This window comes from Myxocyprinus asiaticus, chromosome 22 (genome assembly GCF_019703515.2).
Source record: "Myxocyprinus asiaticus isolate MX2 ecotype Aquarium Trade chromosome 22, UBuf_Myxa_2, whole genome shotgun sequence".
Taxonomy (NCBI): domain Eukaryota; kingdom Metazoa; phylum Chordata; class Actinopteri; order Cypriniformes; family Catostomidae; genus Myxocyprinus; species Myxocyprinus asiaticus.
Window position 1 is genome coordinate 42,641,191 of NC_059365.1, and position 16,057 is coordinate 42,657,247.

Genomic DNA, 16,057 nt, shown 5'->3' on the forward strand with positions numbered 1-16,057 from the left:
AGGAGAGAGGACATTAATGTCAAAGGTAGATTTATTGAGCAACTGCCGTCGTTAGTCATTTTAGGTTGAGCAACAATTTTACACAGAGTTTGTCAGGTTCTGACTAACTTTAGATGAGTCTTTTGATTTTACATTCTCTGATTCCCTATTGAGCAGTGGTGAACTTTTATAAAGAGATGAAGTGTTACAGTCTGAAATATTTATGAGGACTGTTAAGAATATCTAATGGCAAACAAGAGGATGTTCTTCACAATATAAAATTGTAACATTTAGGGCCCTATTTTAAGAGCTCTAAGTGCAGCGCTATGCGATACATAATACGCGCAAAGTCAGTGGGCAATGAAGTTTTGGAATATTCCTACAAGCATGCGCTAAGTTTAGGCACAAGTGGGTTTGACGAAATTGCACATGCGAAACGCTAATGGGCTGGGTCAAGTGCAATTTAATTCTCAGATTCTTCTCTGGTAATTGCATCATCTGAGTCCTACACTATTAGCAATTTCTGTAAATCGGGTAGTATTTTACTGTATTATGAACAGTTTATTACTGTGGAGTGATCACACAGTATGCTACTGTATTTCACAGTTGCATTATGGATAAATATGCTCTGAGTGGTATTAAAATACAGCATTTTTTATTTACTGTAAATCCAAATACAGTAAAATTGAGTGCGAAAAAACTGACCAATGACAGGAGACTGAAAAGGCAAAGAGAGAGTAAAAAACAAGAACGTAATGGGAGTTTGCTGATATAATTCTGATATTATTTAATTCTCTTATATAATATTTTTTCCTCACCTTTATTTAGAGTTCTTAAAAAAATAAAAAAATAGTAATCGATTATTTAATGTTTAAGGAGTTCTCACAATGCGGATCGATTTTTCGACGTAATCTTCATCTATCTTCAGGATGAGGTAGTGGAGCTAAAATAATTAATATTGTCCCATCTGAAAGACAGCAACAACATGGAACAGCTTACAAATGACATCATGAATTTAAGATAAGAGATTGAATACCTACAGTGAGACAGAAAGGGGATGTCACAGGAACTTCAGCAAACTAAAGAAGACCTGAGAGAAGTAAAATCAACTTTTGGAAAACATCATGGTTACTTCCGTAACCTCCATTCCCTGATGGAGGGAACGAGATGTTGTGTCGATTTAGTGACACTAGGGGTCACTCTTGGGAGCCCCAAACACCTCTGATCTTTTGAAAAAAGGCCAATGGCAATTGGCGAGTGGAATTTGCATGCCACTCCCCCGGACATACGGGTATAAAAGGAGCTGGTATGCAACCACTCATTCAGGTTTTGTGCTGAGGAGCCGAGACCAGGTCCCGGCCATTTCAGCGGGTAGTTCAGCATTGTGGCAAGAGGAACACAATGTCTCGTTCTCTCCATCAGGGAACGGAGATTACGGAAGTAACCATGACGTTCCCTATCTGTCACTAACTCGACGTTGTGTCGATGTAGTGACACTAGGGGTCCCTATAAAAAAACGCCACAACTACACAACAACTGTGTTATGTGGACTGGCGGTGCGAGACGGGCAGACCACTGTGTGCCTCATAGCCAATGCACCAGGCCATCACGTAACCTCCCCAATGCTCTTAAGCATCGAACAGTCCTTCAGGAACAAGTCGACTGCCCAACAAATAGGGACAGGGTAGCCCAGCCGAGGCCTCTTTTCCTCTTTTTTCTCTCCAAAAATAGTGGAATTTGTTAACCGACTGGGAGCCATAAGTTTCCACGTTGGGGGGTGTCCCTCCCAAGGGGAAGACACCACGGAGACCACACCCCGCCCCCCACCCCCCCCAAAAAGGGGGTATTTTGAGTAGAAATACGTCACATGGTCTTAACGAGTCTTGTCGGAAGTATGTCATGTGGAGAGGTCCCATGGTAGGTCCTACCCGAGGGGGAGGAGTTTCTACAAAGCATGGCGACCGGGGGCGGAGGGGCCTCTGCCCAAGGAAGATGCAGTTTACTGACAGGGAAACGATTTTGCGGAAGATATCACATGGGGTCGCCTTCGGGGAACCAGCACATGTGGAGCACCTACCTCATTACAGGGGCTCATTAGCACACGTACTGGGCTGGCAGCGAGTTTCTCCACAAACTCAACTGCCACAGGGCTAAGGAGGAAAGTCATCCAAGGATCACAGTCTGTGAACACGACTGGGAGTCAAGAGCGCACGTCTTCACTTCAAAGGAGGGGAAAGGTGCTATGCGCAAACAGTACACCCGGCCAGCTGTACCAGAACTTACCTGCTCGTGCCTGCCATTACACAGGACGAGACCGGCTCAACCCGGAGATTGTAGAACCTTGCAAAGGTGTTGGGTGCTGCCCAGTCCGCTGCTCTGCAGATGTCTGCCAAAGAGGCGCCACTGGCCAGGGCCCAGAAGGCTGCCAAACTCCTGGTAGAATGGGCTCGTAACCCTGCAGGGGGTGGCACGTCCTGAGCCTGATATGCCATCGCGATGGTGTCAATGACCCAGTGGGCGATCCTCTATTTGGAGACAGCGCTTCCTTTCTGCTGTCCACCAAAGCAGACAAAGAGCTGCTCGGAGCTTCTAAAGCTCTGTGTGCGATCCAAATAGATGTGAAAAGCTCGCACCGGACACAGCAACGCCAAGGCTGGGTCTGCCTCTTCCTGGGGCAGCGCTTGCAGGTTTACCACCTGATCCCTAAATGGGGTTGTGGGAACCTTGGGCACATAGCCCGGTCGGGGTCTCAGGATCATGTGAGAGTAACCCGGACCGAACTCCAGGCACAATTCACTGACAGAGAACGCCTGCAGGTCCCCAACCCTCTTGATGGAAGTGAGTGCAGTCAGGAGGGCAGTCTTCAAAGAGAGTACCTTAAGCTCAGCTGACTCCAAGGGCTCAAAGGGAGCTCCCCGTTGACCCTGAAGGACTACAGAGTGGTCCCATGAGGGGACAAGGCACGGTCTGCAGGGATTCAACCTCCTAGTGCCTCTTAGGAACCTGATGATCAAGTCATGCTTCCCCAAGTACTTACCATCTACTGCATCGTGATGAGCCGAAATAGTGGCTACATACACCTCCAGCCTCTCCTGCAGGAAGGAAATCACCAATCCGACTGCACATCTCTGGGGGTCTTTGTGTCGGGAAGAACACCACTTAGCGAACAGACGCCACTTCAAGGCATACAGGCGCCTTGTAGGGGGAGCCCTAGACTGAGTGATCATGTCTACCACTGCAGGTGGTAGGCCACTTAGGTCTTCCGCGTCCTGTCCTAGGGCCAGATGTGGAGATTCTAGAGGTCTGATCGCGGGTGCCAGATGGTGCCCCGTCCCTGAGAAAGAAGGTCCTTCCTCAGAGGAATTCACCTGGGGGGGCTGTTGTGTGGAGCGTGAGATCCGAGAACAATGTCTGGGTGGGCCAGAAGGGTGCTACTAGGACAACCTGCTCCTTGTCCTCCCTGACCTTGCACAGGGTCTGTGCAAGTAGACTCACTGGGGGAAACACATACATGCGTAGTCCAGGGGGCCAGCTGTGTGCCAGTGTGTCTATACCGAGGGGTGCCTCGGTCAGGGCGTACCAAAGCAAACAGGTCTACCTGTGCTCGACCAAATTGACTCCAAATCAGCTGGACCACCTGGGGGTGGAGTCTCCACTCTCCTCTGAGTGTAACCTGTCATGACAGTGCGTCCGCCACGGTGTTGAGGTCGCCCGGGATGTGAGTGGCTCGCAGCAAATTGAGGCGCTGCTTACTCCAAAGGAGGAGACGGCGGGCGAGTTGTGACATGCAACGGGAGCATAGACCACCTTGAAGGTTGATGTATGCTACCGTCGCTGTGTTGTCCATCCGGACCAACAAGTGCTTGCCCTGGATCAATGGCCGGAACCTCCGCAGGGCAAGCAGTACTGCCAACAACTGGCAGTTGATGTGCCAACACAGCCACGGGCCAGTCCAGGGACTGGCGGCTGTGTGCCCATTGCATATCTTGGCCCATCTTGGAGGCGTCCGTTGTAACCACGATGCACCTGGAGACTTACTCTAGGGGAACCCCTGCCCGTAGAAATGCAAGGTCGGTCCAAAGACTGAAGGGACTCGAGTCTGATGCCAGTGCTGAAGCGGTCTCTTATGCATAAACCTGAGCGATGTGGCTGCCGCTGAGGATGCCATATGCCCCAGGAGCCTCTGAAAAAGTTTCAGTGGAACCGCTGTCCTCCGTCTGAACGCCTTCAGACAGTTCAGCGCCGACTGTGCTTGCTCGTTCGTGAGGTGCACCGTCATCGAGACTGAGTCCAACTCCAAACCAAGAAAACCGCCAAGAGCTTGCTCTTTCCCAGCTGTCCCGAAGCCCCAGTCGGCTGAGGTGCCGGAGCACGAGGTCCCTGTGTGTGCACAGCAACTCTCGAGAGTGAGCTAGGATTAGCCAGTCGTCAAGATAGTTGAGGATGCTGATGCCCACTTCCCTTAGCGGGGCAAGGGCTGCCTCTGTGACCTTCGTCGGGGTGGAGCTCAAGGTGCCACGTCAAGGGGACTCGAGCCCCGTGGCCGTGCTGAGTCCAGGGACATTGAACCACTTAACTGGCTCCTGCCGCCCACCATAAGATTGGCCGAGAAGGGGGGAGGAGGAATCTCGTCCCCGTAGTCCACCGGAACCAATCCCGTGTGGGCGTGTTTGTGCCACAGCTGGGCGCACAGGGGTGGAGGGTCCGCCGCTGGAGCGCCATACCTGCAAAAATGGGACGGTGGACGGTGGTCATGACGATGGCCGTGTGCATTGGACGTGGCCCAGGAAACGAGAAAACCACTCTTTTGTCAAACTTTTGGGTACCGCAGCCTCTTGAGCATTTGGCAAAAATGAAACAAAGGATTCTCCTCCCGGCCCTCCACCGGGGGATGGAGTGGTCTGTTCACCAGCTCCAGGGAAGCAGGTCTCCACACCCCTGGGTCGCCCATCTCAGGGGTGCTTTGAAGCCTTCCTCGGGTTCTTAGCAGCCAGCCGTGAGATGGGTGGCATCTGCTTCCTGCGTTGGGCTCCACGCCGGGGCTGGGCCACGGGGGCGAGCTGCGGTGGAGCCGGTTTTCTTTGCTGCAGGAGGATGCCCTTGATGACGAGCAGATGGGGTGCTGGGTCTTGAGCCATGCCGGGGCAGGATGTGTTGTATGGCCTCCGTCTGCTTCTTCACTGCAGAGAACTGCTGGGCAAAGTCCTCGACGGTGTTGCCGAATAGGCCAACCTGGGAGATAGTGGCATCAAGGAACCATGCCTTGTCATTCTCTCGCATCTCAACCAAGTTGAGCCAAAGGTGGCGGTCCTGGACCACCAGGGTGGACATCGCCTGCCCGAGAGACTGCGCCATGACCTTCGTCGCCCGGAAAGTGAGGTCAGTCGGCAAGCGCAGTTCCTGCAACAATCCCAGGTCAGAACTACCCTCGTGCAGCACTTTTAGTGCCTTGGCTTGGTGTACTTGCAGGAGAGACATGGCGTGCAGGGCGGAGATGGCTTGTCCAGTGGCGTTCTTTGCACTCCACAGGCACAGAGGGGGAGAAGCTGCTGAAATGCGCCGTAAATCCAGCAGTTTTACGAGGTGAATTGGAGGAATTGTATTCAGTGCACTGAATGCAACCGCTCAGCTCCGAAGAGAAAATCTGAATGAGTGGTTGCATACCAGCTCCTTTTATACCCGTATGTCTGGGGGAGTGGCATGCAAATTCCACTCACCAGTTCCCATTGGCCTTTTTTCAAAAGATCAGATATGTTTGGGGCTCCCAAGAGTGACCCCTAGTGTCCCTACATCGACACAACGTTGAGTGAGTGACAGATAGGGAACAATTAACAGAAGTTAAGACAGAAATGCAGAAGGAACTATTTGCCTTGAAGTCAGAACTCCACACCAAAGATGAACTCATCAATAATCTGAAAGAACAGCTCAACTCTGTTTCAGCCCCCAAAGAAACTCCTGCTAAACCCTTTATGTATCCAGAGATGCTCACTGAAAATCCCCAACCTGAAGAATCACCAGTGCAGAAAGAGCTTCACTCCTCAACTGATCCACCAGAGAAACACAGGCTCTTATCCTGACTGATTCAAATGGGAAATATATCAATGAGAAACTTTTGTTCCCAAACATGAAAGTCCAGAAAATGTGGTGCCCGAACACAAGAAGTGCTTTTCAGATCCTTTTGATAAACATCTAAATGAAACTTACAAGCACATTATAATCCACACAGGGACAAATGATTTAAGGGCCACAAATGGGCATGTGGCTCCTGCACTCAGAGAGGTGGCCATCAGAGCCACACAACGGTTCCCAGAGGCAAAAATAACCCTGTCCATGTTACTACCACACAGTGATGTACAATTCCACATCATTCATGGAAATAATGTGGAACTCTCCAGAAACTGTGCACTTCTTCCAAACATTCATCTCGCCCATCATGAAGATACATGGCCTCATCATACGTATGACCACGTCCACCTAAACAAACAAGGAGTAAAAGTCTTTGCCAGAGTGCTAAAAAGCACAGCCCTTGGGAATTCATGAAGCAACATCAGAAATTCAACTGACAACAGAAGCTCTCAGCCATCAAGAACCCTCCACCACAGTCCAGACCGGCCACAGGACCTTCATCAAAACACAGGATCTATGCAGCGGCAGTTCAACAACCACAAAACCCTGCAGCTCCTGAACTCAACCAGATTAGACATCTACTGAACATCATCTGGTTGAAACTGATGAATTAATCTACATAACACATACACATGTATATATACACAAACACACATACATTATAGACAAACTTATCCATGAAATAATTTAAAATCAGTTGTTGGAATATACAGGGTCTGCACTCTTCTACTTTTGGTAACAAGACTATAGACCACGATGTATTAAGTAGTTTAACAAACATAGAGATGTCAATCTTTCATGAGACATGGTGTCGCAGTAATGAGACTTTACATTGTCCAAAAGGATACAGAGAAATTGTTGTTCCCTCATTAAAAAAACTCAAATAAAATACGGCCGTGATTCAGGTGGAATACTTATATGGCATAAAGACAATCTAAACCACTTGATTAAAATAATTAAAACTGAAATAAAATCAGTCCTACTGTAAGACTGGCACAAAATTGTCTGCATCACTTCCGGTGAAAGTCAAAGAACTCTGCGAGAACCAACGTCATAAAACCATCACCCAGAAGACATCTCCACCTGAGACAATGCACCCCACTGATTAGGGACCATAAAACGCAAATCACACTCACATCTGTTCTCTCTCTCACACCTCAGGACACCAAAAAACTTTAAGGACACCAAAAAACTAAGTTATGACTTATCCTGATCTGTAATGTAAAAGGTTTTCTGATCATACATGTTTGGTATCATTCAAGAGGTCTCAGTGCAACTGATAAAATGGTCTCATTCCCTTTCAGCAAAGTCAAATCACAAGTACGATTTAAGAACTTAGTAAAATACTGTATTCTATCAGGGGCATGCCCCTCCCAGATCTCTCACAGAGACCAGATGCTGTATACAGATTAGGTGCATTCTTTGTAAACATAAATGCAAGATTCAAAGAACTTGCTTGCAACCTCCTAAATTGTAAAACCAAGGAAATTTGTTTAGGTTACAAACTGGTAATTACAAGGGTATTATGCTATAAATGTGGTTTATGAGGACATTTCTACTGTCCCCATAATTCAAATCATTTAAAAAACATACTAAACGATGTTTATTGAAAATGTAAAAATGCAGAAAGTTTTTTGTGAGGGTTAGGTTTAGGGGTGGGGTTAGGTGAGTACATTAATTTTCATTTTTGGGTGAAATAACAATTATTACAAAAGCTCCTACATTTACACATATCTAAGGACAACACTTTCAAATGCTTTAGCAAGATTAAAACTATGTATTTATTTATTTTTCAGGGGATTCAGTTCTGCCCAGTAAATAAATGGATGCTGTCTATTGAAAGCCAAGTCAAAGGTAAGCACATCTTGTAATATGCCCTAATATTTAAATCTGTTAAAAAGCTTTTTATATTAGTAGAGGTGATATACAAATTCTGTTATAATTTACTCGTCCTTTTGTCGTTCAAAACCCATATGAATTTCTTATGCTGAAGACAAAAGGAGATATCTTAATAAATATCTTGAGCTGTCTTATCAATACCATGGCAGTGGACAGTCCCGTCATGCAGCTTGTGCGTCATATTCCAGGTCTGAAGTGATACGTTCACTTTGTGTGATTAACAGAATACAATTATATAAATATATATTAGTTTATTAGTTTGGAGAGAAATTATGGAGAAATGTTGTAAAGCAGATGGTCATAAATTGTAGAATATTTATTTATAATTTAGTTCTAAGGTTCATTGTGAGGATCAATCCAGACCCCAGATGCTCCACAAGTGGCAAGATGTTGCAAACGAAGAAACTCTAGCCTGAATCCTCGTGTTGCTTCCTCCAACCATCAGGGAGTTTGTTAATTTGAGTTTGCAAAATTATTAATCTACCACAAGAGAGTATGTTGTGCTCAGGAGAGTTTATGTAAGAAAGTTTTTTTAAGTGAATGACTGTATTTATCCAGGAGTGTTAAAAATGAAACAATTTTGCCCAAAGTTGAAATGTTATTGCAAGAATGGAAATGCTTGCATACCTGTTGAATGAAGTTCATTATTAGTATGGACATGCAGAAGTGTTGCAGTAGTTTAAAGCTCTAATTGAAACTGAAAGGAGTGGGAATGTAGTTAATTATGAGACAATGAAATAACTGATGATTTGACTTCATTTTGAAGACCCATTGCACAATAAATGTTTTTGCAGTCACATTTTGTTGTCATTTTTCTTTATTCACTGGCATTGTTAAAGTACTGCAGTTCTATAATGTGTATATATTGTATTCCAGTAAATAAACTGGAGAAAGTGACCAGGCAATTACTGTACATTTTACAGTGTAACAGTATCTATTTATTGTATTACAGTGCAATACTGGCACAATACTCTGTAACAGTGTATTGCTGTAACTACAATCTACGGTAAGATGGATGGTTTTTTAAATGCTTTTACAATAAAATTACTGTACTGTCAGGGTTCTGGGTTGATCTGCCTCTCTTCCTGTCTCTTGTTGTGTGTTGCATGTGTGTTTGACAGCCTGCCTCGTGGAGTGTGTTTACATTCGTGTTGACAGTTGTAAAGTGTCGGCACGCATGTGTTACCACTCGGCTCGCGGACTCCTTTTGTCTGAGTGTTTCACCTGATTCTTATTTATTTTGCATGTATATATTCCCTCTTTTGTTCCTCACTACTTCGCTGTTTTATCTCAAGACGTTTCGTCTTTTAGCCAGTTGTCCAGCGTTCTCTAGATGCTTAATTGGTTTAGTAAGCTATGTTTTGAGCAATAGTCCTCTCTTCTGTTTTTGCTCTGTTTATTTCCCGGCAATTATTCCTCTCTTAGTTGTTTCTTCCAGTTGTTGTCTTGTGCACCGATCTCTGCATTCCTCTTTGGACACATCCGCTGTGTTGGATTTTCTCACCCTCATTATCTCTCTGTCGGTGTGTGTTACCAGCCCAGTGTTTGCCTCCTCTCTGTATCCTCAGACCCCAGGATCCTGTCGGCATCAAGGCGGCTGACTGCAAACTCCACGCTCAAGCCAAGCATTCCCTGTGGCTCATACTCTGCTCCCTGGGTGGACCCAATCTAGTTCCATGTCACCACAAGGGGCTCCACCATCTTCATTACCTGTGTTGTTTGCCTGCTCTTTCCCACGTCCGGGAGGGTCTCTCTATGTTTTCAATAAAGTCTCATTGTATTGCATCTGCTATTGGGTTCCATGTCTTCATCGTTCATGACAACCTGATTTGTTTGCTTTTTTATTAAAGGTTTTCTGATCATCTTTCAGTCTGCATTTGAGTCTTTACTTCCCAGAAACCAAACCGTGATCTTTTTGACCACTAGTACCACTGTGGACCCACCTCACCCCACCTGCTTTCTCTGCCCCAACTCACTATGCAGATCAAGCTCAAGGTCTTTCAGCCCCGGACTTTAATGTTGGGAATTCCCACACCTGTGAAGAGTTTTTGGCCCATTGGTACGATGTGTTTCGATATAACCAAATCCTGTTCCCCACCGAACACTAGAGGTTAACTTTGGCTTCTCTTATGCTGAATGGTCATTCACAACAATGGACAAAGGCCTTGCAGAGTTTCAATATCTATGTCTATCAAAGTTCTCCTCGTTCTCTGAAGACATGCAGGCTTTGGGCTTTGGTTGTCTTGTTCAGGACAGAGTGGGGTCCCAGCGACCACCACCTACCCATCCTATTCCCCTTTGTCCACCACCGACCCATCCCTTTCCCCTGTGGCTGCCGTTGATCCAGCCCTTTTCCCTGTGGCTACCGGAAAATCATCCTTCTCTCTCCTCAGCGGCCGGTACAGTCCCTTCACCTGTGGCTGCCGATAATCCCTCTATCCAGTGGCCCGTCCAGCACCTTCCTCTGCAGCTGACAACCCATCCCTCACCCCTGCTGCTGCCGCCACCCTGACCTCTGCCCAGCAGCCACCCCTGACCTGGCCCTTGCACCCCTGGAGCCATCAGACCCCATTCCCACTCTGGAGCCCCCTGGTCCTGCCACCACACTGAAGCCGCCAGACTCCGCTCTCTTCCTAGAGACACCCTACTGGCTGCCTGACACTGCTCCCTTACTGGAGATGCCCCCCTGGCTGCCTGAACACGCTCCCTTCCTTGAGACGCTCCCCTGGCCATATGGTCCCACCCTGAAGATGCCCCTATGGTCTGCCCCTTCACCGGCGCCCCCATGGTCTCTTCCACCTGCCACTCCCCCTAGGTATACTCAGTTTGTTTTGGCATCCATTGGAGGGGACAGTGCCATCCCTAGTATTTGGGGTGGGGCCCTATGCAAATTTTCTAAATGGGGCCCCCCTACCTACTGGTACACTAAACCAAACACACCCAACATCAACAACTAAGCAAACTTTAAAATAGATAATGAACTGAATTCTGCCTTGTATTGCAATTGGCATGTAGACTAATTGGCACTGACCATTCATTAACTTCCAACAGCAATACGTAGATCACAGGCTATCTTCATCATCATCATTATTATTATTACTGTAATGCCTCCAGTGCCTGTCATCTTGTTTTAAAGAATAGATCAAAATAGATTTAAACCTTTTTAGTGTCTTGATTTACTTATTCCTACTTTCTATGAGTTTTAAAATGCTATATTTGCCAGTATTTCTCCCTCACCCATACCTTTGAACTGTTCTTAACAATACATTTATAATAAGTATCAAAATCAGGTAAATTATCCATTGCACTTTTCCCCTAAGAACTTAATAACATTTTCAATTAATGTGTACAATCTGGATTTTTTTAACAAAGAAAAAATGCTGTCCCAATTACAGTTGTCCTAACAACATGAACAATTTTCGAGTTTCAAAAGATGGAAATAAGAAGTCACACTAAAGTTTCAACAGTAGGCGTCCCGTGTACTGAAATACTGGCCATTTGCCAGGGGAAGTGGTCGTTTCTCTGCTTCTATTCCTGCTCCCGCGAAAACGGTCGACAGACGGTCGGACGGACGGTGAAATTCCATCTCAAGAGTGTCTGCCGCTTTAGGGGGCTGCGTACTACAACCAAAGGTGGTACAAAGTAGATGGTGCAGCTGTAAGTACCTGAAGAATTGAGATCTGGGAATCCCAAACCGCTGTATAATATTTTCAAAGGATCTCAACGCTCCATTTTCATACAGGTCACCCAGCGTAGTAACACCCCTTCCAATCCATTCTGTCCAGCAGAAAGGGGACTTGTTAATGCACAATTTAGGGTTTTACCAAATACTTGTGGCAACGTTCAGATAAATCCGAATTGAACACACGAGAAACTTGTGTCCACACTAAATGCATGTGCGAGATAACGGGATGTGTCTTTAGTTCTCTGGGCACATTGGTAGAAAGACTTCACAATGGCAAGATAGGTGCAAGGACCTCCTGTTCAATAAAGAGCCAGGGAGGAGCTCTCTCAGGTGGAAGTGACCGATGCGCCAAATGTCTGAGACCAAAAGCAAAGTAGTAAAACAAAATCTTGGGGAGACCTAACCCACCTTTGTCAATTGGCCTGTGTAACTTGTTAAAATGCATCCGAGGACGTTTACCATTCCAGATAAAGGATTTAGCTATACTATAAAATTGTTTAAAATAAAAGAGGGGAACTTCAATGGGGAGAGACTGTAGATTAATTTTGGAATGCAATTCATTTTAATAACAATAATCTTCCCAATCATAGATACATTTAATGAAACCAAACTGCTCACCTCACTCGAAAACCTTTTATTAAGGGGTCAAAATTAACTAACTAATTCACACAAATTTGCTGGGAATAAAATGCCCAAATACTTAATGCTCTGTTTGGGCCACTGGAAGGAAAGCCTTTACTGGGCAGTACACTGTCAAAGCCAAAGCTTGGTCAAAACCAATTGACTCTGTATCCTGAGAACTTAGAAAAGGAATTAATAATTCTGTGGAGGCATGGCATAGATCTAGTAGGGTCGGGGACGAATAACAAAATATAATCTGCATAAAGCAAAAGCTTATGCGCAATACCTCCCGCCATCACCCCAGGAAAATCCTCTGTAAAAGATGACGCAAGAAGCAGTTTTCCTTCTTCAGGTGAAGCTTTATTTCCCCTCTTCCTCGACACCACTTTACAGTTACCTTTATACGCTGTCTAAACCCTAACACACACTGTTTCTACAAATAAACTCACTACTAGGGAATCGTTGCTCTGGCTCGGCTCTGTTATATCCAGTCTCTCTCCCCACTGAGTGTTGTGTCGCTCTTTATGCCGCTCTCCCCGTGCTCACTGAAATTAGAGACAGGTGTTAGACATAATTTAGCTCAGGTGTAAGCGCCCTTACCGCTTTCTCTCTCCAGAGAGATGCTGGACCACGCCCCCGCTGCCACATCCTCCTTTCTTTTCGCAGCTGCTAATGGTTCCAGGGCATGATAGAACAATAATGGGGAAAGAGGGCAACCCAGCCGGGTGCCCATATCCAAAGTAAAATAATCTGAAATTAATCAATTTGTTTGTACCGCCACTACAGGGTGTCTATAAAGTAACGTAATCCATCCAATAAAAATATTCCCGAACCCGTGCATTTCCAAAATCTTAAAAAGATAAAACCATTCTACCATATCAAAAACCTTTTCAGCGTGGCTACCACCCCTGGAGTTCGCTAGTTCGCTAGTTCGAATCCCAGGGCGTGCTGAGTGACTCCAGCCAGGTCTCCTATGCAACCAAATTGGCCCGGTTGCTAGGGAGGGTAGAGTCACATGGGGTAACCTACTCGTGGTCGCTATAATGTGATTTGTTCTTGGTGGGGCGCATGGTGAATTGAGCGTGGTTGCCGCGGTGGATGGCGTGAAGCCTCCACACACGCTATGTCTCCGTGGCAACGCGCTCAACAAGCCACGTGATAAGATGCGCAGGTTGACTGTCTCAGACGCGGAGGCAACTGGCATTCGTCCTCCGCCACCCGGACTGAGGCGAATCACTATGCGACCACGAGGACTTAGAGCGCATCGGGAATTGGGCATTCCAAATTAGGAGAAAAAGGGGAAAAATCCCCCCCCCCCCCCAAAAAAAAAAAAACCTTTTCAGCGAGGTGGCAGTGACCGGAGTCTGATCATTTGCCACTGACCACATGATATATCTCCGATGACTCCAGATAATCGATCCGCCTCTCGACATCCGACAATCTTATAACCAACTCAAAGAATTTTGTCTCCATGGAAGTAATCGATTGACGTATTACAGCAAGATCCTCCAAGTCTGCAACAACCTTCGTCAGCATTACAGACTTATTCATCAATTCACAACAGATATCTTTCAGTTCACCATCCGAACTGAGTCCAGGGCTTTCGGCCTGTTTCGCAGGGTCATCAGCTTGAGCACGTAAGTGTCTTTTAATGTCTCCAGAGCCCGAGGATTTAGAATTTTTTGACATATTGTCTTCCTAGAACAGTTAAGAATCAGGGTGTATCGAATCTCAGCGATTTATGACCCAAATAGTAATAAAATTAGCAAAGTGTGCAGAGCACGCCGTTCACATGTCCACTCCTCGCATGGCGTCACATGACCCCCCTCTCTATCAGCTATTAAGAGAATAGGTCAATGCATTGAAAAAACAGGTGATGTTGCCAGAAAGAAAGGATATGTTTCATACAGGGATGACCACCTGCTGAAATTTACAGTTCTCAAAGACAGGAAAAAAGCCCACAAAAACAGATTTTGTTTCTAGAAAATGTGTTAAAAAGCCATTGTTGTCTCAGAAAAACATCAATGACTGAATGAAGTTTTTGGCAGAATATGGAAAGTCTTAATCAGAGAGCAGGCTTGTGGAGTAACGGATTACTTGTAATGGTGTTAGGTAATCAGGATGCAAAAAATGAGGTAACTGTAAACCATAATGGTTACATTAAAAACCATCGTAATCAGATTACAGTCACATAAAAAAAAATGTCCTGTTTACTTTTGTAATCTCCATTTCCTGATGGAGGGAACGAGACTTTGTGTCGATGTAGTGACACTAGGGGTCACTCTTGGGAGCCCCAAACACTTCTGCTTTTTTTAAAAAAGGCCAATGAGAATTGGCGAGTGGAATTTGCATGCCACTCCCCCGGACATACGGGTATAAAAGGAGCTGGTATGCAACCACTCATTCAGGTTTTGTGCTGAGGAGCCGAGACCAGGTCCAGGCCATTTCAGCGGGTAGTTCAGCGTTGTGGCATCAGGGAACGGAGGTTACGAAAGTAACCAGGACGTTCCCTATCTGTCACTCACTCGATGTTGTGTCAATGTAGTGACACTAGGGGTCCCTATACAAAATGCCACAACTAGCTGAACTGTGTTACGTGAACTGGCGGTGTGTGATGGGCAGACTGATGTGTGCCTTGTAGCCAGCGCACCAGGCCATCACGTAACCTCCCCCAACGCTCTTATGAGCGTCGAATGGTCCATCAGGAACAAGTTGACTGCCCAACTATAGGGACAAGCTAGCCCAGCCAAGGCCTCTTTTCCCTCTCTTTTCTCCCCAAAAAGAGTGGAATGTGTTAACTGACTGGGAGCCATAAGTGTCTGCGTCGTGGGGGGTGTCCCTCCCAAGGGGAAGACACCGTGGAGACCACACCCTGCCCAAAAAGAGAGGGGGGGGTATTTTGAGTGGAATACATCAAATGGTCTTACCGAGTCTTGTCGGAAGTATATCATGTGGAGAGGTCCCATGGTAGGTCCTACCCAAAGGGGGAGGAGTTTCTACAGAGCATGGCGACCGGTGGCAGAGGGGCCTCTGCCCAAGCAAGACGCAGTTTGCCACCAGGGAACTATTTTGCAGAAGATATCACATGGGGTCGCCTTCGGGGAACCAGCACATGTGGAGCACCTACCTCAGTACAGGGGCTCATTAGCACACATACTGGGCCGTTCAGCGAGTTCCTCCGCAAACTCAGCTGCCAGAGGGCTAAGGAGGAAAGTCATCCAGGGATCACAGTCTGTGAACACGACTGGGAATCAAGAGCACACATTTTCACCTCAAGGGAGGGGAAAGGCGCTATGCGCAAGCGGTACACCCGGCCAGTTGTCCCGGAACTTACCTGCTCGTGCCTGCCAATACACAGGACGAGACCGGCTCAACCCGGAGATTGTAGAACATTGCAAAGGTGTTGGGTGTTGCCCAGCCCACTGCTCTGCAGATGTCTGCCAAAGAGGCGCCACTGGCCAGGGCCCAGGAGGCCGCCACACTCCTGGTGGAGTGTGATCGTAACCCCACAGGGGGTGGCACGTCCTGAGCCTGATATGCCATCGTGATGGCGTCAATGAGCCAGTGGGTGTTCCTCTGTTTGGAGACAGCGCTTCTTTTCCGCTGTCCACCAAAGCAAACAAAGAGCTGCTTGGAGCTTCTAAGGCTCTGCGTGCGATCCAAATAGATGTGTAAAGCTCGCACTGGACACAGCAACGCCAAGGCTGGGTCTGCATCCTCCTGGGGCAGTGCTTGCAGGTTCACCAC

General features: G+C 46.7%; 1 protein-coding gene across 1 annotated transcript in view; it reads left to right on the forward strand.

Moving 5' to 3' along the window:
- Nucleotides 1-9,821, forward strand: part of LOC127413316 (gamma-aminobutyric acid receptor subunit alpha-2-like) — a 280,046-nt gene extending 270,225 nt beyond the window's left edge. The window contains exons 10-12 of the mRNA XM_051650347.1: nt 7,902-7,959; nt 8,957-9,010; nt 9,573-9,821. Of these exons, the coding sequence (XP_051506307.1) occupies nt 7,902-7,959; nt 8,957-8,982 (84 nt within the window). The 3' untranslated portion in view covers nt 8,983-9,010; nt 9,573-9,821. The remainder of the gene's footprint in view (nt 1-7,901; nt 7,960-8,956; nt 9,011-9,572) is intronic.
- The last annotated feature ends 6,236 nt before the right edge of the window (nt 9,822-16,057 follow it).